Source organism: Hetaerina americana, unplaced genomic scaffold (assembly GCF_022747635.1).
Source record: "Hetaerina americana unplaced genomic scaffold, ioHetAmer1.1.p SCAF_1, whole genome shotgun sequence".
Lineage (NCBI taxonomy): Eukaryota > Metazoa > Arthropoda > Insecta > Odonata > Calopterygidae > Hetaerina > Hetaerina americana.
In genome coordinates this window covers 91164900-91188133 of record NW_027286069.1, presented here as the reverse complement: position 1 = coordinate 91188133, position 23234 = coordinate 91164900, and the positions used below count along the sequence as shown (strand labels likewise).

Sequence of the window (23234 nt, the reverse complement as noted above, 5' to 3'; positions counted from 1 at the left end):
TAAATTAGTTATACTGCCACAGTAATCAAGCTGAAGGTTGGTTTTATAGATGAGGATAGACAACACCTAATACTAAAAGCCCAATGATATGTGAAATTCATATATCAGGGTAAGGGGACCAATGCCTTTCCCTGTGGTGTCACATAAAGATCTAATATCTGAAAAACCAAAAATGTACAGTAAAATCTGAGGAAACAGAGAAACCAACCATAACCAGGAAAACCCTTCTTATTAGGACACATTGCTAGTCAATTCTCACGTTGTCGTTTCTTGTCTTGGAGCAACACTTGAAGTTGGCTCTACAGATTTCTTTTTCCATGAAGTGGTTTGCGTGGGTTTTGAATTCATCTGTAGTAGTAATTCCTGGTATCCACCAGGAAGTTCAAATTCAAAATACTGATTTTGAAACACCTTGGGTGGAACAAGTCTATTCGAGTACTGTAATAGTAATTGGAGTTCAAGTTGTGTTACTTATAGCTCAGTTTTTTTTTTTTATTCACGGATCATTCTCAAATACTGCCTTATTAAAGTGGCACCACCTTTTTGTGATGAAACTTTCAATATTAGGCCAGAATAAAATAGTTGACCTATTATGTTAACCAGTGAGCTCAGTCATTATCCACTAGAGTAATGTTTATCATAACCTTTCTGTCTATCTTTTATTAATTTTTGATTGCTCCTTTTTGTCAAAGGTTATTAGCAATAAGGGTGTAGATGGCAGTCCAAGGATAGAGCATTGGAACAATGACTGGAGGGCCTGGGTTTTATTCCCGGGCTTACCTCTCTGGGCACCCTTACCTTCACCCATACTGTGTGATTTTTTGGGTACGAAATATTCCAGGGAAACCATAGGTGACACAAGGAAGGAATCTGGCCCCGATACCCTTTTGTATGAATTTCACATGCCTTTGGGCTTAGTATTAGGTGAACTCTGCTATCACGTATTAAACTGACCTCTGGGTTGATAACTGTGTATATGATTTTATTAGCAATAATAAATATATGTCATGTTTTTTACAGAGGGTTTCAAGTGGGACAAATGTTTCATATATGTGGGAATTGAAGTTTGGCGTGGGCCAAGAAAATATTAGAAGCAGTCTCCAACCGTACTATGGAGGGAACAGCTGCCAGTCTCCAACTATTCATGTTGAATTTTGCCTTGAATATGCCGGTGGAATGAGTGCAGAGAGCATTCCTAACAGTGGCCATTTCAAACCCTATGCCTGTCGCTTCGAAGTGAATGACTACAGGGTATGTATTTATATTAACTGGTTATTGTGATGAAAATTCATCAAGCATGAACAAGGTAATCTCAATCAATGTCATATAACATGAGATGTCAGTTATTGGTGTAATAATTATTTGTCATACACAATGACATGGGAAATATGTCATCTGAATATAGTGAAGCCTCAAATTTATGTTATTGTGGGGACCAGGGAAAAATATGTGAAAATTAAGTAAGCAAGTTTATGTAAAATTTGGGCTTGGGAGAAAATACTTTTAAAGTATATTTTCATATTTTACTGTTGACAAATTTTGATAATAGTGCTGTTTTGAGTCAGTAGTAAGCAACAGCATTTAAATATTTTGTTGAAAGTAGTCATTAAAAAAATCTCAAATAAATCGTTAATATGTACAGAGTAGCATGTTTAGTTTCATCTCACATGTGGTATTACTGTGAAACTTGATAAGCATTGGGCTAACGGGGATATCTCCCCTCTACTTATGTATGTGTATTGTATCTCTCCTGATAAACTAGGAGTCTACAGGCATTCAACCTTAAATTGTATGAGAGCTTTATGAAAGCATAGAAAATGGTTGATTGTAATATAAAGTTCAGTAATATCAAAATAATAACAGAAACTAAGCATTGCATGAAAAGTTAAAATGATAATAATCTGATGGATCTCAAGTGAGAATATTGTCTCACAGTATTGCATTTACACGCATTGTCGGAAGAAGTGACTTCAAGGTCAAGGAACCTTGTTACCATGCTCTTGTAAGACCTCATTAAGAATAATCATGCAGCGTATGGGATCCGAGTGAAAAAGGCCTCATTAGGGAAATTGAGAAGGTTCAATGCCGGGCAGCCCGTTATGTAACGATAAAACGGAAAGCATCCCTGAAATGCTAATGGAATTGGGGTGGGAATCATTAGAAGAAAGGCGATTCAATGCGAGGTTGAAATTACTAAATAAATTCAGATCCGCATGTTTCAGCACTGAGGTCTCGCAAATTATTTGCACTCTTACATACATTGGTTGCTGGGATCATGTATATAAAATTCAGGAAATAGATGCCAGAACTAGCAGACTCAAGGACTCTTTCTTTCCACGGACAATACGAGATAGTATTTGTAGGGTTATAGATAGCAAAAATTCCACTTGCCACCCTCAGCGTCTAGGGAATAATTAGGTCTACTCAATTGCATGCACTTTCACTAATCTCGTGTGTGTTAATGTCAAACCCTTCTGGCATTAAAATGCCATTAAATAGTGTCGTGCTCTTAACAGTGTTGCTTGCTCTGCTCTGTCTGTTTTTAAGTCTCCCTTTACAACCCTCATCCCTTTCCATGGGGGGACCCTCCCACTACCTGCAGCGTTTGGGTCACATGCCTACCTTGGTCCTCGGGAAGGAAAGTGTTTTATGTTTGCATGTTCATGTATGTGGGAGTGGAATTTTGCCTTCTTACTTTTCATATTCTGGCTTGCCCATTGTTGGATTAATTTCATGCTGCATCCTGGGGTACAATTGTTTGTTAGTTTATGGTGTATATGTTTGCATGAGTCCTGGATGGACGCCCTTGCGGTGGCTTATGTAGATGTACACTTGAATTGATGAATTATACTACAGAACATGGAAACAAGGCAGCTGTAAGGTGTTTTTGCTCAGTGATGATGAATTTCTGGGATTCTACAATGAATAAACGTTGATATACATGGACCTGCTTATTTTTTAAAGCAAATATTCAATTTTCTTTGTATTATGTAACAAATAAAAATACTTTGATCTTTTCAGTCTAAGTAAATTTCATAAATTTCAACCTGAAAAATCACAGTGTATCTTATACGCTGGTGCATCTTATGGTCTGTAAAATACTATGGTATTATGCTTCCCATAATTCAAGTTTACTGTGCTAGCTGGCAATTAATCCTATGATTATAAAAAAATGATCATCACATACCTTATTAGTAAAAATAAATTTTAATGGACCAATGTTTCTAATATAATAAAAGTTATAGTTTTCAACAAATTCTGGGGAAAAATGATAAAAAGCAGCTCATATAGGTTGGTGAGATTAAACGTCAATTATGAGTTCAGGAATGTAAATTAAAGATTTTAGTTGAGTTGGCTTACATGGTGAATAGTACAGACCATTAATAAAAAAGTATCTTAAGTTCAAGGACTATGTAGAAATGGGGTATATACATTTGATGTTTCAATGTATTTGTCTCCAGAGAAGTGAAATAACAGTTTCCACGTGAACTGTGAGGATCATGAAAAATGAATTCATGAAGAGAATTCATGAATAATGAAGACAATTGCATTCTTTCTGCATTTTGTTCCTAATCATATGTGCTTCTTTTAATCAGTTTCATTTCCATCACTTACTGCTTTTATAAATTATGAATATGGGCAGTCATGAAGTACAGTTGTGAGGGTACAGATGGTAGAATTCCATTTCAACTTCAGATATGAAGCTTGGTAGCTCATATCTAGATGATCAGCTATGGCTGTAAACCTTTTTTTTTAGATAAACTGCTAAATCTTGGTCAAATCTTAATATTGAATCTCTCACTGGGGCTTTATTTTAGTCGTTTTTCTTAGTTCCATGGCATAATTCTTTTTGTCAAATAAAATACTAAAGGAAATAATTTAGTGAAGGAAAACCTATGTTTGCTTAAGAAATTACCCATATTTTTACCGTTAACATAAAATTAAAATATTCCCATATTTTAATTTTAATGTAGCATGAAAAATAGGTCATATTTGGAAAGTATTGTTGATTGTTCCATTTAGATTTGAAAGAGTTTATTTTTTATGAGCAAGATGTTTTCAAAACCCATAGTACTTGTACTTGAATAAGTATTGCTTCAAATTATTATTTGATTTTGTGAAACTTCTTTTACAGACTCTGTATGAGGTTAGGTCTCGAGTTGAACCAGCTAAAGGAAGTGAGTTCTGTAGAGCAGGAGGAATGTGTCACTTGCGCTTGCAGATCATAAGGCTTGGACCACCACCTGCTTTGTTATCACCTTCTTCACTACACCAGCCATCATTGACATCACTCATGTATGAAGTGTTGGCTGACCAAACCATGTGGGCGATTTGTGGTAGAACTGCCGGTTAGTAGAGTCCCTGAATTTATGAGAGACAAATTCAATATATGTTTTTTGCCATTAAAAAAAGTTAATTTTATGATAAATAATGAAAATTGGTAGCACATTTTATTGGATTAAAAATTAAGAAAATCTCAGGAGTAAGAAATATATCACTCCATATGTGTACAGTATTTTTAAGGCCACATATGATCCAATGTTTATTCAATGCCCCAGAAGTGGGTGTGTTGATTTCATTGATGTATATAGCTGATGATGTTAGCTGGGTACATGAATGTGTATGAGTTTTACTTCAGTTGAGTGGCCAATTAAATTGAGGAAAATTTAGAAATTATGTGATTAATTCAATGAGTCAGAGCAAAACTAGGAAAAACAGTCATATTCCTTGAGTAAAATTGTCAGCAATATGAGATGTGAATTGGGAAGTTTCAATGACGCTATGTTCCTTATAGGAGTGAGACCATTTCATATGTGGCAAAGGACATTGTGCATGCAGACCTTGGCAAAAATAATAATTTCAGTAGGGGACTGCCTTTTCAAATAAAAGTCATTATGTGCAATGAAAAGGGATAATTCTCTAGCATTCCCTAACCAGATTCCAAATATGAGAGTGAAAAATTGTGAAAAAAATGTCAAATTGAGCAGCTTCAGGCGTGATGTGGTGGAAGTCAAACAATGAATAACTGATATCAAGTGGAAAGTGCAATGATCAGTTCCTCAAAAAAAATGTCTGTAAAGTCAGGAAAAAATCAGAAATATGAATTAAGTATAATTTTGACTATGCAGATGGTACCTGACTGTGAGTAATAATGATAGAGAATCTCTCTGCTCAAGAAGTAGGCAATTAAGACATTTCTGTAAAATGTTTGATGGTGGAGAAAAGACAACTTAAAATAGGTTCTGTTTCAATATATGCTCCACAAACATTAGTTGCACTGATTTGGTAGTGAATGGTTGAAAATATACTATCAATCCTTCCCTGTGACTTGTCATTAGTGTCCACCAATATTCATGGCAAAAGATTGCCTTTCTTCTCATGATGAAACAAATTAATCGAAAACTTACTTACCCCATATTTTAATAAACAGTTGAAAAAGCATATAGATAACGAAACAAAAAATGTATCATAAGAAATTTATTATTTTCATTTATTTCAAGCTTGAATGTTTATCAAAGTTCATTTTTGTGATCCCTTCAATTTCAGACTGTGTAGTTGTACAGGATATGGAGATGCCTGAAGAACTTTATCAAAAGATACTAATATTTTTTTCCCAATTTGCAATAAGCATATATGTATTCTAATGAAATAAGTTCAATGCATTTGGCATTATTTTGGGCATTCATATGGGCATGGGCTATCCTTTTCAAATTATCAGGTATCACCCTTGCTTATAATTCCTAATTGCCTTGGAGAAAACTAAGAAAAAGTATGTTTATGTAATGCACTTAAATATTTTTTTCTTCTAAAGGTGTCATATCTTTGGATGGTGAAGTGGATAAGCAAAATGTCACCCTGGATGTAATGCCATTGATTGGTGGCTTCCTACCTCTCCCTCTTGTTCGACTGTCCAAGTATATACCAATAGAAGCTAAGGGTGGATCTGGAAGAGGTGAATATGCAAATCATAAATTTAAAATGCAACAACGTCAAAGTGTAAAAATCAATTGTCTTGACCGGGATTCAAATCCATATTCCTTGATATCCAGCTGCGTGCTTTAGCCAGTTGAGCTACTAAGGCGTCCCCTTACACTCTGAAATTTGATGCTCGTCATAACATCTTGTTACTTTAAAACCCTTAAGATTTCAGAGTATAAGAGGACCTGTTTCATTGAATAGTTGACACCTTCAGTTCACCTGAAGATGTTGACTATGCAATGAAATCAGTTGTGTGAAATAAAATTCTGTGAAATATACAAAGGAACTTTCTCATAACCATAAATAAAGTTGTGAATGAAGGAGAACTGATTTTATACTAAACCCAAGGACATGTGGAGTTAACACACTCAAGGTATGGAGACAGGTCCATAACTACTTGTCACCTTTTGTTTGTCACAAATTTCTGGTAACTGAAAAATTGTGTAGCTCAGGTGAATGGGAGGGTGTGTGGAGGCATTTCCCTGATTTGAAACCAGACATTCCAGTTAGTAGTCAAACACTCAGCATACCTCTTTAACATACTGCCTCCTGAACATCATATGTATTTTGAAAATTGTGTAATAAGATTGAAAAAATTGATGTATGGAATATTATGCAGGTAGTGATGCAGAGAATAAAAATGTCTTCTCTTGGGTGAATGAATCTCAAAATTATGCATCCAAGGTTAATGTAAGAAGTAATTAATTAATAATAAGTTAATATTCATTCTGTTAGGATTCAGAATGCATATATTGATGAATGTACAAATATTAGGTAAATACATAAAAAAAATAAAACTTGATAGCTTTCTTGAAAGTTATTCATTATAGTAATTGAACGAAGCGAATGGTAACTTTGGCCGTATGAATATTATGGGAAGAGTCAACCCCAGCCATACTCTTATAAATGGGCAAAGGATGGGTGAGGGAAATTAGAGAGGATATATGAAGTAAATCAATAAATAAGTAACTCAAATTAAAAATAAAATGAAATAATAAAACAGCAAACGGTTAGAACCAAAATACCTGTATGTTCTGGCTAAGGTGTACTAGATAGCATTGACCCTTGCCCTTGTCAAACACTCACCAGTCAGGGGCTTATGAGAGAATTATCTCTGCGCCAGCGGCCCACTGATGACACGTAATAAAATAAACGCAAATAAATCACGTACTCTTTAGCTTGGATATACTATACAACATTGATCCTTGTTAGTCTCAAGCACTCACACTCAATCAGGGCTTGCGAGAGATTTCTATCTGCGCCAGTGGCCCACCAATCACTCACTTGCTTGGGTATGCGTAGATGCCTTAACCCTTGCAAAACTCACTCACAGGTCTACTGTGGAATCTCTTCCAACGTTAGTCCCGTGACTCGCACTTTTAGAAAGGTAAGGGATGTGCCTAAAAGCTGACCTAGTGTTTCGACTGCCAAGCAGTCCTCTTCAGAGAACGAATGATGCCGTCTCGTGTGTGGTGACTTATATATACTGTGTGTAGTGGGGTAGTCAAAAGTGGGAGGGGGTGAGAGAAGAGTTGTTTTGAAAAGTCGGTTGGAATGGGAGGTGTGGGGAATGGTCATGTTGGGGATTTATGTTGTTTTGGGGGGAAAGGGAAAGGAGGGTGGGCGGGGGCGAGAAGTCGTTGAGCGGGTTACAATTGAGGCCTAGTCATTAATGATGATTTTTCTGAGTGGAAAGGTTCTAGTGTTTTGTTAAGGAGATTAAGGATGATGAGATAGGGCCCTGGTCATGGTTCATGAGTTTATTTTTGGAGCAGTGGATGTGGATGCTTTCGTAGTAGTCTTAATACGTCGTTCCGTACTGTGCCAATGAGTTTTAAATTTTTCAAATCAATTTTGTGTGAATGTTGATGCGTTTATTTCGCAACCGCCGATCTTTCAATATGACCTAGTCTGTAGCAAGCCATGTGTTCTTTAAATCATGTGAGGATATTTTTACGTGTTTGTCCAAAGTACGATTGGTCACATTCGGGACAACTTATCTCATATATGCATGATTTTTGAAGTGGATCAATGGGATCTTTTGGGTTTCCTAAAAGTGTTTTGAGTTTGTTTTTGGTGACAAATATAGGTTTTCTGCCATGTTTTTTGAGAGTCGGAACGAGTCCTTTAGTTAGTGTGGGGTGGAAAGGTAATTTTAGGTATTTCTTTTCATCAGTAGGTAATAATGTGGTGCTGTTGTGAATTAGTTCTTTTTGTTTTTGTTTCTTGAAGATCCCATCGATGATGTTTGGGTTGTAACCATTTATAGCGTTGGTTCATTTTATGTATTCCAATTCTGATTGGAATTTTTCTTTGCTCAGTGGGCCGTTAACAAGTCCATTGAGTAGGGAATGAAATGCCGCATGTTTGTGTGTATCGTGTTCAAAAGACGACTGATGTATGTAGTTGTTGGTGTGTGTGGGCTTTCTGTAAATGTCGAAGGAAAGTTTATTTGTATTAGCCCAGTTTACTCTAATATCTAAAAACTTGAGGGATTGATTGGTTTCTATTTCATAGGTGAAGTTAATGGTAGGGTATTGGCTATTGAGTTTTCCCAATAAATGTTCTAGAGGGGCTTGGTTGGTATCATAAATTGCAAAAATATCATCGACGTGTCTTAGCCAAGTGGTAGGGAAATAGTCAAAAGTGACTTTACAGTTATCTTCAAATTTGGACATGAATAGGTTTGCGAGGAAAGGGGAAAGTGAATTGCCCATTGTAGTGCCAAAGTTTTGCTTGTATACCTTTTGGTTGAAAGTGAAGTAGTTTTGGCCCATAATCAGATTTGTCAATAGCACATACACCCTGATCATTTCTTTGGGGATCTGTTTAGAATGGAGCCATTCTTCCAAGAAGTTTGTTGTGTCTGGAATGGGAACACTAGGGAATAAGGAATCAATGTCAAAGTGTGATGTCTTTAATAGTTTTAATGAAATTAAGGCTGTTTTTAACATTCAACGTACTCGGGAAGCCGATGTTGGTGAACTGTTGAGTGAGCCATTGTGAAATATTGTATGTGGGGGAGTTGATTGTGGAAACGATGGGACGCATGTGAAAATCTTTTTTGTGTACCTTGGGAAGGCCATAAAGGCATGGCAGGATAGGATTTGATATGACCAGTTTAAACTTAAGTGCTTTGTCAATAAGGAGTTTGCAATTGGCGATTCCAGATTTTGTATCTTGGACCATTTTGTTGAGTGGATTTCTAGGGACATTGGTATATGGTCCATTTTCAATGAGGGTGTTAATTTTTTGAGAGTAGGTGTCCTTGACTATAATTATACAACTATTTCCTTTGTCTGGCTTTAGGTAGAAGCAATCGTGGTTTCGGAGCGAGCGTATAAGGGTGAAGTAGTGGGAATCCTTATTTTTGTTGGGGTGAATTTTTTTAAGGTTTGACTTGATGCTTTCAAAGTTTTTTCGGACTTTGGCTCTCGAATCGATGTCCAGGACTTTGATGGAATATTCTACCTGGGAAATAAGGTCTTTTATAGATAGGCTGTTTGGACAGATGTTGAAATTGAGTCCGCAGTTCAGCAGAGATAATTCATCTTTTCAGATATTGGAGGAGGATATGTTAATAACAAACAGAAAGGAGTTGTCATTGGTAGAAGAAGTGTAGTCGTTTTTTGGCAAAATGGCTTGGATTTTTCTAGAAAGACAGAAGAATTTGTTACGGTATTTATGTTTCGTAACAACATGTGCTTTCCTTTTGGATTCCAGCCAATCTAAAAATTCCTGGTTGTTGAGACTTTCCGTTAGTTTCACGTGTAGTTGGTAGCATTCTAGTTCTAGTTTAGCTCTTTTTGAGTCAAGGTATTGGATTTCAGATTTAAGAATCTGTGTTTTAAATTTAGCATCGTATTACTAGATAATTGCTAATTAAATAATTAAAATGGTGCTATCTAGTACACCTTATTCAGAACATATTTTGGTTCTAACCATTTGCTGTTTTATTATTTCATTTTACTTTTAATTTGAGTTGTTTATTTATTGGTTTACTTCATATATCCTCTCTAATTTCCCTCACCCATCCTTTGCCGATTTATAAGAGTACGGCTGGGGTTGACTCTTCCCATAATATTCATACGGCCTTAGTTACCATTCACTTCATGCATCGTCATGGCTTCCAAGTCAACCGAACGGAATCACTTTCATCGTCTCAAAACTAACATCAGCTTAATTTCTTAGACAGAACCTTTCTTAAAACTTGCCAAAAACGAAATATCCTGCCTAAATTCATCGCTTCGGCAAAAATTGCCAAGAATCAATTCACGCAATACGATGCTAAATTTAAAACACAGATTCTCAAATGAAATAAAAACATGAAATTTGCATTTGCTATACATATTATCACATTTAATTTGATATTCTAAACTGGACAGACTAATTTACACTCACTGAATTTTCATACCCATGCACTTGCTTGTCAGTATAAAAGACACCACCTACAACAAGAAATTATTCACATAATATATTGTGAAAAATTTACTTTTATGTATACATGTATTGTTAGTTTAATGCACATATGGTAAAAGTTTTATTGATTTGACTCAAGTATTGCATCAATGGCATTGCTGCAGATTAAACCATGTTCAGTTCACCAATGGCTACAATGGAGGTAATGCTCAGCGCTGAATTGAAATTATGCTTTCCTTATTTTTTAGTATGATAAAAGGAACTTTAACTACTGCCCTCTAATGCAATGATGCTAATGCATGCCAATGCATGTATTATTGCCACCCTGGTGCACTTAAAAGTTGTATTATCAAATAAGCATATCTCTAGTCTTGACTTAAAAGGTGATAGATTAAAAGTGAACGGGAGTGTACCTTGAGCCTCTATAACGTTTTTTTCTTTATTCTTAAACACTTTGATTTCGTAATAGGTATTAGTTTAATTATTAATATACTGAATTGGACATGTTTTAGATGGAACATCTCAGCATCCTCGGCTGGAGCCATTCAGCCCTGGTCAGGTGTATAATAGCAGCAAGGCACAGCAAGTCCATGTACTACCATCTGCACCTCCAAATGTTGGTCCAACAGAAGTGACAGTCTCATAGTATATTGTTCATTGAATTAAATTTTATGTTATTTAATATATATCCATTGAACCAGTCTATTGTAAAGCAAATTGAGATTGTTCGTATTTTTTTCATTCCATTATAGTGAACAAAATGATTTTTATATGTACATAATTTCCTGTAAATATCAATATTTTTGTTTATAAGATTATCTTCTTGAACTTTTTGATGCTCAATTAAAAAAATGAATTTCAGGTAAAAAATTCATGAAGAGATTCTATGATATGTGACTCCATAATTAATCAATAGTGCTCTGCTATTGTGAAATTTGTTAGCTGTTATGTGGCTCAATTTAATACCTATTATATACTATATACCATGGAATATTACCTATATTTTTTCAGAACACTCATTATATGAAAGTGGAATGACTCAAGTGAGTGGTACCACATTTTTCTATTGTTGTTTGCATCAGTGAAGTTACTTTAATTCATAAATTCAACATAGTTAGGCTTATCCATGATGTAGATTATAAAAGTATGCAGGAAGTTTTGAAGTTGAACATGAAACGTTATTGTATTATGGAAAAATTGCTCTACTCTTTGGTAATAGTACATGGTTGTTTTCTTTATTCACAAATTTCAAGCATGAACTTGAATTCGTGAGTTTTAATTTTTCGAGCATGGTATATTTTCTGCCAGAGGCAGATGGCAATATGAGAAATAATTAAAATTATGAGTAAAACTAAAGGTCTTACTACTCAATAGTAAATTGGTAATAGAAAAATTCACTTGTCTTTAATGCAGATTGAATAGTATTTTTGGAATTTATTTTCAAAAAGCAATGTTGCTCATTATTGCGTGAATGTGATTATGTATTATTTGCAAGAAATTTGAAAACAAAATAAAAGAGACGTTTCATGAATATGAATTTCAACAAATAAAAATTTTATTAAGTCCATGAATTAAGTAGGATACCTTGTAGCAGCAGATGTACTTACATTTTTAGCATCATATATAATTCAATTTCATGTGATACACCGATTTTGAGCCATGAAAACTGTTAAAGGAGTAGTTACTTAGTACATACATAGCACTTATCTTCTTCTGCTCATTTGACTGAGTTGAGTGTTGCACTATGTATTTTTGCTGCCAAACACAGTCTTTCTATTGAGTAAGAAAAATGTGGAATACATTATCTTAAGATGATTAGGTTATGAACCCTAAAAAAGCCCTGGCATTAGTGGAAAAATTATTAACCTTAGTATGTTATGAAGAGGTATTTCCTCATTCACTGTACATTCAACTAGAACATATAAAAAAGTCACAGTTAAAAACCCAAAGGTTGATTTGATATTTGAGGGTAGGACACTCTCACACTAAGACTTGGCTAGGCTTGTGAAATTCTCACTCCATGTTAGGGGGACCAGTTCCTTTCCCTGTGATTTTCCAGGAAATTCACTCAAAATCATACAGCTTGGGTAAAAGTGAGGGTGCCCAGAGGCATCCCCTGAAATTGAACCTTGGCCTTCCAATCAGTAGTCAAACACTACCTTTGGACTATGGGATTTCATTTGGAACATGCAATGTCACAAAAATTAATCTAAGCATATAAACTAGAGTAAGGAAATGTGTATATTTTAATATAGCTACACCTTCCTAAAAGTGCAAAACAGCTCTAATGCATGCTAACAAACCATTTCATCTCATTTTGGTGTTAAGCCGACTTGAGAAAGCTTGATTTAATGTTAATTAAGAAAACTTGAATCATTCTCTAATTTCATCTACTGCCATATTGTGGCATACTTCTTTCACATTTGTACATAGCCTTTCCCTCTGATTTTCAAAATCTGTCCCATGTGGATTCTTGTAAGGTCCAAAAAACTTTCAAAATGTCTCAACACTACGTATTTTCTTCGTAGGAAGATTTTCAATGGCCATTCAGTTTTTTTACTTCGTACATTACACATGCATCAGTGTTACTGGCAAAAATTTGCTTCTTACTCAAGTCCTTCTTGGTGTATTTCATGCCTTAACTTACAAAAATGTCAATTCTTAAATTTGCCTTGGAACAGTAAAAAAAACCCATTCAAATATTGTTAAACCTAAATTGAAGGAATTAAATCACACGTCAACTCATTAAGCATTCTGATGACTCCTTTTTTTTATCTCTTTATCAGGGTTTCTAAATCAGTGGTCAATTCTCCCATAAGAAATTCTTGGAGGTTGAGGGGCTACTATTCAGCCCTATGTAATGCTTGTAGATTATGACATATTAGCAACATTTCTTCCACCTTTAAATTTGTGATACTATACCAAAAATATCAGAATAAAAGTATATGTACCAATAGGTACAATATTTTCCATAATAATCATAATGCATATTTTATAGTAAGACTATCTTGTGAAGGGCAATAGTCGGAACTATGGCAAAAGAGGGAATTGAGAAAATATGATTGAGAACCTCTATTCTATATTGAGTATAACAAAACTAACAAAGTTTATAAAATTATGGTTCTTTTAATATCTATTCTATTGTATTTAACCACAGCCTATATCTTCAAGAAGATATTGTTCCATTCTAAAGTAAACTGTTTTGGACTATGAAAGGTGATCTTTATTCTCTAACTTTTAACAGAAATAAATTATGGCTATGCACCTTTTCCCCTCAATTTGTTGATTTAAAATGGAATGACGTAGAAGGTAAAGACTTAACAAACAAAAGGAGATTGATGAGATGGGCCTTATAAAAATATGTGAAACAACTGATATTTAACCTAGTTTTGTGATTTACAGAAGAGATTAAAGCTAATGAGAGAGTTATGGGGGTGGAGAAGAATGAAACAAATAAATTGGAGGGGAGGAAACAGGTATAGGCATGGTAGGGAAAGAGAGAAGGTTGATAGAAATTCAAAGAAGGCATGAATAAGAGTGGATGCAGGAAATTTGAGAGGCAATGGAAATTGATAGGAAAAATAATATATTGAGGGGGCAAAGGAAAGACAAGATATGGCATGTGGACAGAGTGAAGAGAGGAAAGAAAATTTCCAGAGTTGAACAGTATTTTATTGCAGTGTTGAATGATACACATAGTGTTAGAATGTCCTTAGAATTGTAGCAGTTTAAATTGTGTGCCCATGAACACCTGTCTTCTCAGGTAGAATACAGTTAATGCCTCATTAAAAGTATGGGAAATGGGAGGAAAGAATATATGATTTAATGGCAAAAAAGTTTCAATTGGCCAACTGATGGGCAAATCAACTTCGCATGAGGGGGCCTTGCTTACTCATACTGAGCTCAGGAAGTGAAATACTAGACCAAGAGAATATTCTCTTATTATTCTGAGTTCATACATCTACATTCAACACACACTTCCAACTACTTTTTCATTAGTAGATTAGAAGCAAATTATGGATTACCTTCTATTATGATAATTCAGTGAAAAACCTTTCTTTATAGTCACAGCAAATATGGAAAGCAAATTTAGTATAACAATGTGCCATAAATAAGAAAGGGGAAGAAAACTCCAATGGCTGTAAAAATTTTTATGGCCATTGGAGTTTTCTTCCCCTTTCTTATTTATTGAGAGGCCCTAGAGCTCATTATTTCTTACCAATGTGCCATATGATGTTAATTGTAAAAACTAATGATTTAAAGCATGAAGATTAAGCAAAATAAATATTAGTTATTTGTCAGCAACAAATACTTTTACATCATTGGAACATTCAGGATGCATTCCAAAAGTAATGCAATTATGTTTTTTTTTAAGTAATTCATTGAAAAGATTTGCACAAACACTTAAAATTCTTCAAAGTACTGTCCTTGGGCCTCTACACAGTTTTTCTAGCGACTCTGCCATGACCAGTACGCCCTGGAAGGCATCTTCGCAGACCTCTCGTAAAGTCTTCGTCAAGGCTGATTGGATCTCTTCTATGGGCAAAAAATGGGTTCCTTTCAGGGCTGCCTTAATATGAGGGAACGAAAAGAAGTCTGCTGGGGCAATGTCAGGACTCTAAGAGGGGGTGGGGCAGTGTTGGCACCTAGTCTTTGGCCAGTAACTCACGGACTCATAGCGCGTTGTGTCAAGCACCTTAGGCACGAGCTTGACGCACACTTTCCTCATCGCTAAATCTTCAGTAACAATGCAAAACGCAACAGTAGATGACAAGTTTAGTTTATTTGCAACCATCTTGATACTCAATTGACAGTCCAACAATTGTCAAACACAAGCAACATTGCTGTCGGTTTTGCTGGCTGATGGCCACCCAGAGCGTTGTTTGTCGTGAATCTCTTTCTTGCCCTCCTTAAAACGCCTTTAACCACCTCTAAACTTGTGAGCAGAGTCCCTGTTTGCCTCACGAATCATTTTATTAGTCTCCTTAAGAGGTTTTTTCAGTTTAGCAAAAAACTTAGTAATCGCATAATGTTGCTTGATTGTCAATTCCATTTTTTCCATTGCACACAGGTATACAATAACTTACGTCCTGCCGCTTCCACAGCTTGGAAAGCACAGACTGCTTCTGCGGCAAAGCTTAGCATACCCCCCCCCTCCCACCTACTCCAAGTAGTTTGATCCCATTTCAACCAATAGAAGTGGCGTGGGCAATTTAATTGCATTAATTTTCGAACGCACCCTGTATATCAGTCTTGTATCGGTGGAACCATTGCATGCAGGTCATTTTAATATAACATTTTCAGTCAAGTTATTTCTACCTGCAACTACACAATTACTTTGTTATAATAATTTAGAAAGCAATGTTTAAGGTAATACTTTCTGGTACTATATAGGTATATCAATTTCCAATAGACTTCATAGATGAACTTTTACCATGGTGTAATCAGTAATCTTATTTCTAAAGGGAACTGCACATTGGCTTACCCGATACTGATCAAGTTATTGCCGTCTCACTTTCTTGTATTATGTGGTTTCAATTACCTTTATGCACTAAATTTAGAACTAATGATTAGTATTTTTCCCTGTGTCACATTTAATGCAGCCTCCATGAAATGATGGAAAATTTTATAATTATATTCTTGTAAATTGAACTCTTTGTAATTTTTGTCAAGTTGGGAAATTTTTTCATATACTGCATAAGCCATTATTCATGGAATTAATATTATAATTCTTTTCAAGTTATTTCACAATTTCATACTGAACACACAAAACTACCAATATTAATTTCCCCTCATTTCATGAGTGCAATTATTCTTACATCCCCTGCCTGTCCTTTGTTGTGGCATAGAGGGAAGTATGTGTATAGGACTTTTTTCAGTACACGAATTCCTGCTATTATTATTCATCAGGAATAAAACTTCAATAATATACCAAAACAATTTATTTAAATTCATATAATGTATGATTGCATTTTCAATCCTTTAATACATTTCATACAAGTGACTTAAAAGTATTAAATTCAAGATCAACAGTAAATTCAGTGTAATCATTTCTTCACGTTATATGGAACTCGAAAGAAAATGATATTTTTAACTGGCAGTCTAACTACCTCACAGCAAAACATAACAAGGCACAAGCATGCCTAAACACAAAACCATTCATTGAAATAATAAACAGTTATTATTAAAGTATTCTTTATACAATTATCAGTATGGATACAAGACAAAATATTTTGGCACATACACTTCAAGCCTTAAGGAGTTTCTACCAATATGATAAAATTTGGATCACTCTTACAGGCTTCACGATACAAAAACGATGAAAAATATATACAAATCCATGTTTGAAGTAAATGTGCCAAATTTCAGGGTCAAAGACAATCACATTTATATCCACAGGTTAAAGGAGATACTTGTGGATGTCTGCTTTGGACATATGGCTTTTAATATATATTACCTTTTCTCATCCTATCCAATGACTGAAAATGAAAATATCAAGACAAATAATTCTTATTTGTCAATAATCTGTAGAATGTGTCACAAAATGTTCGAGAGAAACCAGCTATTTATCAAGGCTGAGGATCTCTCACAAGTAAACATATCTAGAAGATTTATATGAAGCCTGGGAACCTTAAAAGATCATTCATTTCACAATAATAATTCCAGATTAACTTCAAAATAATCCCCTACATTATGATTAACATAGTTTAAACATGTCAAAAATAATGGAAAATAGTATGTAATTTAACATTTGTAATTACAAGATTTTATGACGGAAAATTGATTCTCTAATTTTAATTACATGCAGAAATTATCAGTACATTGAATAATTAGCTTGAACAAAATATCAACTCCAGAAATACACAAAGTATCTCATGAGGCATAGATATAATTCTTAGGAATATATAAATCTCACAAATGCAAATTTATGAAATGCTACCTTATACTACAACTGGGAGAAAATAGTTTATTCCTTTAAAGTAATTGGAAAACTTGAATTTGGAAATCTAGGAACTCAAGCAGGCGAGATTAAATTTTTAGACAAAGAAAGGACGGATAAGTTTTCCACCACAATTAAAATACCTAATTCATCATTTTTTCAAAAATGGTAATAAAGAATGCAATTTGAAACTTTCAACATAACTAATATAAATCATAACTGATGGGAAGAGAATATTCATAATATTTCTGCCATTTTAATTGCCTTTGTTTTCACATCACCTCTGTAGATTTAAAAATTAAGTGTTTCTTATTTTCCCTGGAACATAGTTCTTATCAATGACAAGTTCCTGTAGAAACATGTGGAGGCAGCGCTCATTCTGTGCCAAAGGATGACCCGCAATTCTATAACAAAATTGTTAATTTTATGAATACATGTCAGTAAAGTTAAAATGTGCTTAAACTATAAGCTGAGGCACTCACTTGTTTACAAAAATTTCAAGACCTTTCCTTCTATCTTCAATGAAATCCTCCTCGAATATACCATCATCACCACGGAATGGTAGCTGGCGCTTCCAGGCTTTTCCAGGTAGGGGTGGCACCACTATCTAATTTTCACAAAATAGAAAACAAAAAAAAAATTATTCATACTGACATAAATGGATTAGGAATATTCAAAATAAAGCAATTATTTCAAATCTAATCCCATTACAGAGTTATCAGCATTCATAAAATTGAATCTTTTCACATATACTTGGGCCAAGTTTCTCACTTTTTATCTGTGTCAATTACACTTATGCAAACTTAAAGGAACTGGTCCGCTTGTCCTGAGGTGTGACCCCACAAGCCTCCACAAGGGTAAGGGGCAGGGGGTGTCAAGACACCAGCCAATGACATTGATTTTTCACTATACTATACTGAGTGGCTGCAAATACTGCTGCCTTCTGTTATCAACATTAATTGTACCAGAGGAAGAGGGATTCCTTATATAAGTTTGCCCAGCTGCCAACTTCCCTTTATTCTTCTCTTGGTTCTTGCCCGCTAAAGCAATGTGCGGTTACCCTCAGTGCCAGAACTAGTCTACATTTACTTTCTGTATAATCAGTTACAACAATTTAACTACGAATTTAAAACTTTTTTAGCTTCTACATATGACTAAGATTTCCATGTCCACACTCTCCAATAATTTTCAGAGTGTCATAGCCAATCAATGTTTGTGTATTGTGGCAACCTCATGTGCAAACTTTTCATGCCACACCCCGTTTTTTATTACAAACTTGGACCCCTCACCATGGTTAGCAAGATACCTACCTAACATCATTTTTCATACCTCCCAATTTCTTCACTCTTGCCCTTGTGGGTCAAGAATTATGCTATTGACCAAAACGAACTTTAAATTCTGGGTGAAGCACTTGAGGGATCACATTTAAAATCCGAGTAGTGGTGATTTCGAGAGATCAATAGTTAGTGCGAATTTGAGTGATAGCAAAGGGAAAGGACCCCCCCCCCTTTATACTGTGTGTGAATTTTACATCCCCAATGATTTGGTGTTGAATAAAACCTTTTGGGTTGATTACTGTTGAGAAAAAAAATTAATGGCACAATTCAAAGAAATTAATTGTAAGTAAGTGCTTTAGTTTTCAACAATTGGGACATAAATGCTTGTCTTAAGAGATTTCCCGATGGGTATCTCTTCTATCACTCACTGATAGCTATGGTTCACATAACTCAAAGCTTTCCTCTCATCCTTCCTTTCTGGAGCAAGAATAATCACTCCATGGATTGCAGCCATCATCTGCAATCTCGTAAGGGCTTCTAATGAATTGAAATATGACTATAATCACGGCATTAACACATAATTACTTTTATTTTAATACCAACAACAACGGTTTTTAGTGTTAGAAATGAGACCGGGGATAATCATTCTTGTTTTATTTCAGCTGATGTTAATCATAACATGCGGGCTTTTGTGGATTGTTGATATTTTTCTGTGCAATGAAAGACAAAGGACATGAAGTTAGCAATCAGCTCACCTAGAGTATGCTGGTCTTAGAGTACCAATTTAATGTTCAGCTACATAATATTAAGTTAATACCCATTTGTACGCACCGTTCTTTCCACGCAAAATTCTGGAAACGTTCTCATTAAAATTACGCCGAGGCATATTTTGCCATCTACTTGTACTTCGAACATAGTTTCATCTTCCCGAAAATTCAAAGAATGGGAATTTGAGCCCTTAATGGAAATTTTTCGAACATTACTGAGATGACACCCAAAACAATGTATTCGATCAATCGGTGCAGACTACAACCTATACAAATTACTGTTTCTTCAAAGGGCATTGGAGAACATCCACGGACTATTTAAATTAAATTCATAAATTTTGCCGAGAAAGCTTACGCTAAACAACATCATCAAATGTCGTGCGAATCATGCAACAGCAATTCCTGTCGTTTCAGTTGCCATTAAATAACTTCAACGAAAGTTCCCTCTTACTCATCAGTTCCACAATTAGAGCACCATATTTTATCGAAAGCACCAACATGAATAAAAGCTGTACCAATCTATTTTTCCCAAAATATTAACTTTGAACTCAATTCCAATACTTCATCTAATATAGCCAGATAAATGGCACGATTAACGCTTTCCAGGAATTACACTCTTTCAACATTCTCCACTTCAGCCCTCAGACTCGTGTCTGTGAGAAAGCTTGGCGCATATACCATTCCCTCCAATTCTCGTACAAATGAACTCCACCTTAATGAAATTACCATCATACTAACAGTGACGTAAAAAAATAACTACATAGTATACCTTACTATCCCTTTCCAACTCGTTGCGAAGCCATTCGAAATCGCTGTACCTTCTTCTCACACTAGATTCTTTCACTTTAAACACAGGGAGATTTGTCTGAAAAAATAAATAAGAACATTCATTGACAATATAACAACACGAATAGACAATCAGCAAGCAAAAGGTCGACACAGTCCAAGGCCTATTTAACGCAAAATCAGGAAGTGATTAGATGGGCTTATATAAAACAAATAGTCACCCTCATTCTAACTTCATAGTCCGTGTATCTCTTTTTACCAACTCCGTGGGTAATTGGATTTATGACATCAATCTCCAGAAAATTGGCTGGAGCAGCATATGCATCATCTAATGTTTGCTTTTTGACGTTTAAGCGACGAGTGGAGTCCACGGTTGAGTCTGCCATACTTGCAACCGCTTACAACCTCCCACTTCCACTATAAAAAAATTCTTCAGCTTCCGTGAACGTATGACAGCCGTCACCAGACAAATCGTCAGCAGCAGGCGTTTTGTGGGGATCCTTCTCGCTGGTTAATCAAATTTTAGTCATGCTCGTAAGCTTCTGTGCAAAACCGCTACGTAGCGTTAGTAGTCCGTGGTCCTTCCTCCCGCGTAGGCCTAAAATTCGTAATAGTGCCTAGATAAATGCCTTTTCAGTTGCTATCTACGTAAGACATCATTTATGTACTTTATTGACTCATTCATTATATCTCGTTTATTGGCACAAACATTGTAGATTTCACGTTTCCATCTCAGAGGTAATAGTTACATGTTACACAAGTAGCTCAGTTTCTTCCCTCGCGAAGCATTTCTTTTCGTATTTGACTCTTGAGATGAAGACCACAGTGATTGATCAAAACCTCTGAACTATCTGCCATAAAATATATATTTGACGAGAAATGAAAGCTGCTAGCATTCATTACAAATAGTTAATGTCTGTAGCTTATTGGAATATATTGATGATGAATTAATGCTGAAGTAGATTCAAATCCCCCATTATGATTTCAATTAAATTTTATCGATGTATTTCATTGCCATATTGTAGGACATCGTACCCTTTTCCTATCATAAAAAGTACCCCAATAATTCCAACACCGTAAGATCCGTCCTATCAAAGCCGTGTTGGACTCGCCAGCCTCGGTTAGGAAACTATTCTCTCGCCGAACAGCGGTTTCCTCAGCTATCAAGATTTTGTCAGGCAAAACAAGGGGCGAAAGGGAATACCTTTAACTTCTCCAGGCTCGTTAATCAATTTCTCCAGGCTATTGAAGAGAGGAAAAAGAATGGTGAATATGACGTAACCATTAAATGTCAACATGGCTGTCCGAAAATCGTCAACTCATTAAGCCAGCATCAAACCTAAACCTCATAGCCTATGACCAAAATGTTTAGAGATTTGTGATCAAAGTTACCCAATCTGAGAGACTCGTTTTTAAACTGTGATTTTGATGTCCTCTTTGATGGTAACATTTTGGGAATCATGTCAGCAGCATGAGGAAGACAAGCCCAATGTAATGTTTTTAAATGATATTTCTTCTTGTTCATATGATGACATAGACCTTTTAGAAGTATTTCTCATCTGTGTATGTAAAATATGATAGTACTCCCCTGCACAATTTTAATACTCGTGCCTACTCCTAACACAAAGACAGGCTAAGGAATGGTTTCATGTTAATCATTTACATTTAAATACTAACAAAATTCAGCATATTGTGTGCAGTCTTAAATAAAAAATAACTGATGTTGAAACTGTTAAAAGATTAGGAATTTATATTGATACAAAACTTAACTGGGAGACTCACATCAGTCAGACCTGTAATAAACTCAGTAAAGCTGTTTATATGTTAAGAAAGCTCAACGTTCTCATTTCCAATGAGTATAGTTTAACACTTTACCCTGCCTTCTTTCAAAGTCATTTGTATTATGGTGTTGAGTAAAGGGGTCATTCCCCACATGTTAAACAAATTTTGTTACTGCAAAAGAGAGCTATTCCCTCTTGCTAATATACCACCACACGATTCATGCAAACCTTTTTTATTAGGTATGGAATCATGACTGTGTTTAGTTTATATATCTTTAAGGCTCTAATTCATGTGAAAGTCAATTAGAAATTTACCAATTAAGATCAAACATCCATTACTACTCCACAAGAGGTAAATCAAATCTAAATACTAATTATTGTAGATTATCATCAACTTAAAACACATTTCATAATATGAACATATGGTTGTATAACTATCTGCCTACTCAGTTGAAATCAGACGGTATCCAGAGTTTCAAGAATAAGGTATATACCTGGTCACTTGCTTACCCACTTGTCTCATTGGATGAGTTCTTTTGTGATAATCTTCATCACATTTAAGAACTTATGTTTATATGTTAAATAATATTTATATTGACAACGTTTAATATAGTTGCACCATTTTTCAAAATGAATAAGGTATTATTATTATCTCATCTATAACAATCTCAGTAGAAGACATCAAAACTATGCCAACTTGACCCCTCCAAAAGGGCTGTGGTCCTGATGAACTCCCAGCCCTACTTCTGGGTATGTGTCTTGTACCATACTAAATCCTTAGTATATACCGTTTAATAAAGCCCTCACTACTGGTTTTTTCCTAGTGCACTTAAATCCACATATATAGTACCAATACATAAGTAGGGTAACAGAAATAATGTAACTAACTATCATCTGATTGCCCAGCTCTCAATAATAGCAAAAATCTTAGAATCATTGGTTGTAGATAAGCTAACTCCTATCTTTAATAGTATCAATATCCCTGTGCAGCATGGTTTCACCAAAGGAAGATCAACTTTCCCTAATCTTTTGGTTTTTCAAACGTATCTTCTAGAAGGTATGGAAAAAAGCTTACAAACTGATGTCATATATGCTGACTTCAATAAGGCTTTTGAGTAGGTTAGTCATGAGCTTCTTCTTAGAAAGTTGGACACAGTGATAATAAATGGTACCTTATTTGATAGGATGGAAAGTTATTTGACCAACAAAGAAGTTACAGTAAAAATTAATGCATCTTAAAGAAAATGTTTCTAGCCATCATCAGGCGTTCCCCAAAGATCCCATC

At 35.1% G+C, this 23234-nt stretch overlaps 2 protein-coding genes across 2 annotated transcripts in view; one reads left to right on the top strand and one right to left on the bottom strand.

The window, feature by feature from the left end:
* SIDL (SIDL trafficking protein particle complex subunit 10) overlaps positions 1 to 11920 on the top strand; it is a 34077-nt gene extending 22157 nt beyond the window's left edge. Inside the window, exons 17-20 of the mRNA XM_071593179.1 lie at positions 1021 to 1251; positions 4136 to 4349; positions 5813 to 5953; positions 10911 to 11920. Of these exons, the coding sequence (XP_071449280.1) occupies positions 1021 to 1251; positions 4136 to 4349; positions 5813 to 5953; positions 10911 to 11044 (720 nt within the window). The 3' untranslated portion in view covers positions 11045 to 11920. The remainder of the gene's footprint in view (positions 1 to 1020; positions 1252 to 4135; positions 4350 to 5812; positions 5954 to 10910) is intronic.
* A 4405-nt stretch (positions 11921 to 16325) lies between these two features.
* On the bottom strand, positions 16326 to 20655 carry Snx3 (sorting nexin 3). The gene is made up of 4 exons (XM_071593166.1): positions 20390 to 20655; positions 20152 to 20247; positions 17821 to 17945; positions 16326 to 17742 (listed from the first exon to the last, which is right to left on the bottom strand). Exons 1-4 carry the CDS (start codon positions 20552 to 20554, stop codon positions 17637 to 17639), a joined length of 492 nt encoding a protein of 163 aa, XP_071449267.1. The 5' UTR covers positions 20555 to 20655; the 3' UTR covers positions 16326 to 17636.
* Between the last annotated feature and the right edge of the window lie 2579 nt (positions 20656 to 23234).

Coding starts and splice junctions, on each gene's coding strand:
- Snx3 (XM_071593166.1), bottom strand. CDS start 20,554: ATGGCAGACTCAACCGTGGACTCCACTCGTCGCTTAAACGTCAAAAAG. Junction 20,248..20,389: donor ACTATGAAGTTAGAATGAGG/GTGACTATTTGT, acceptor TTATTTTTTCAG/ACAAATCTCCCTGTGTTTAA. Junction 17,743..17,820: donor CTTGAAATTTTTGTAAACAA/GTGAGTGCCTCA, acceptor ATTTTGTTATAG/AATTGCGGGTCATCCTTTGG.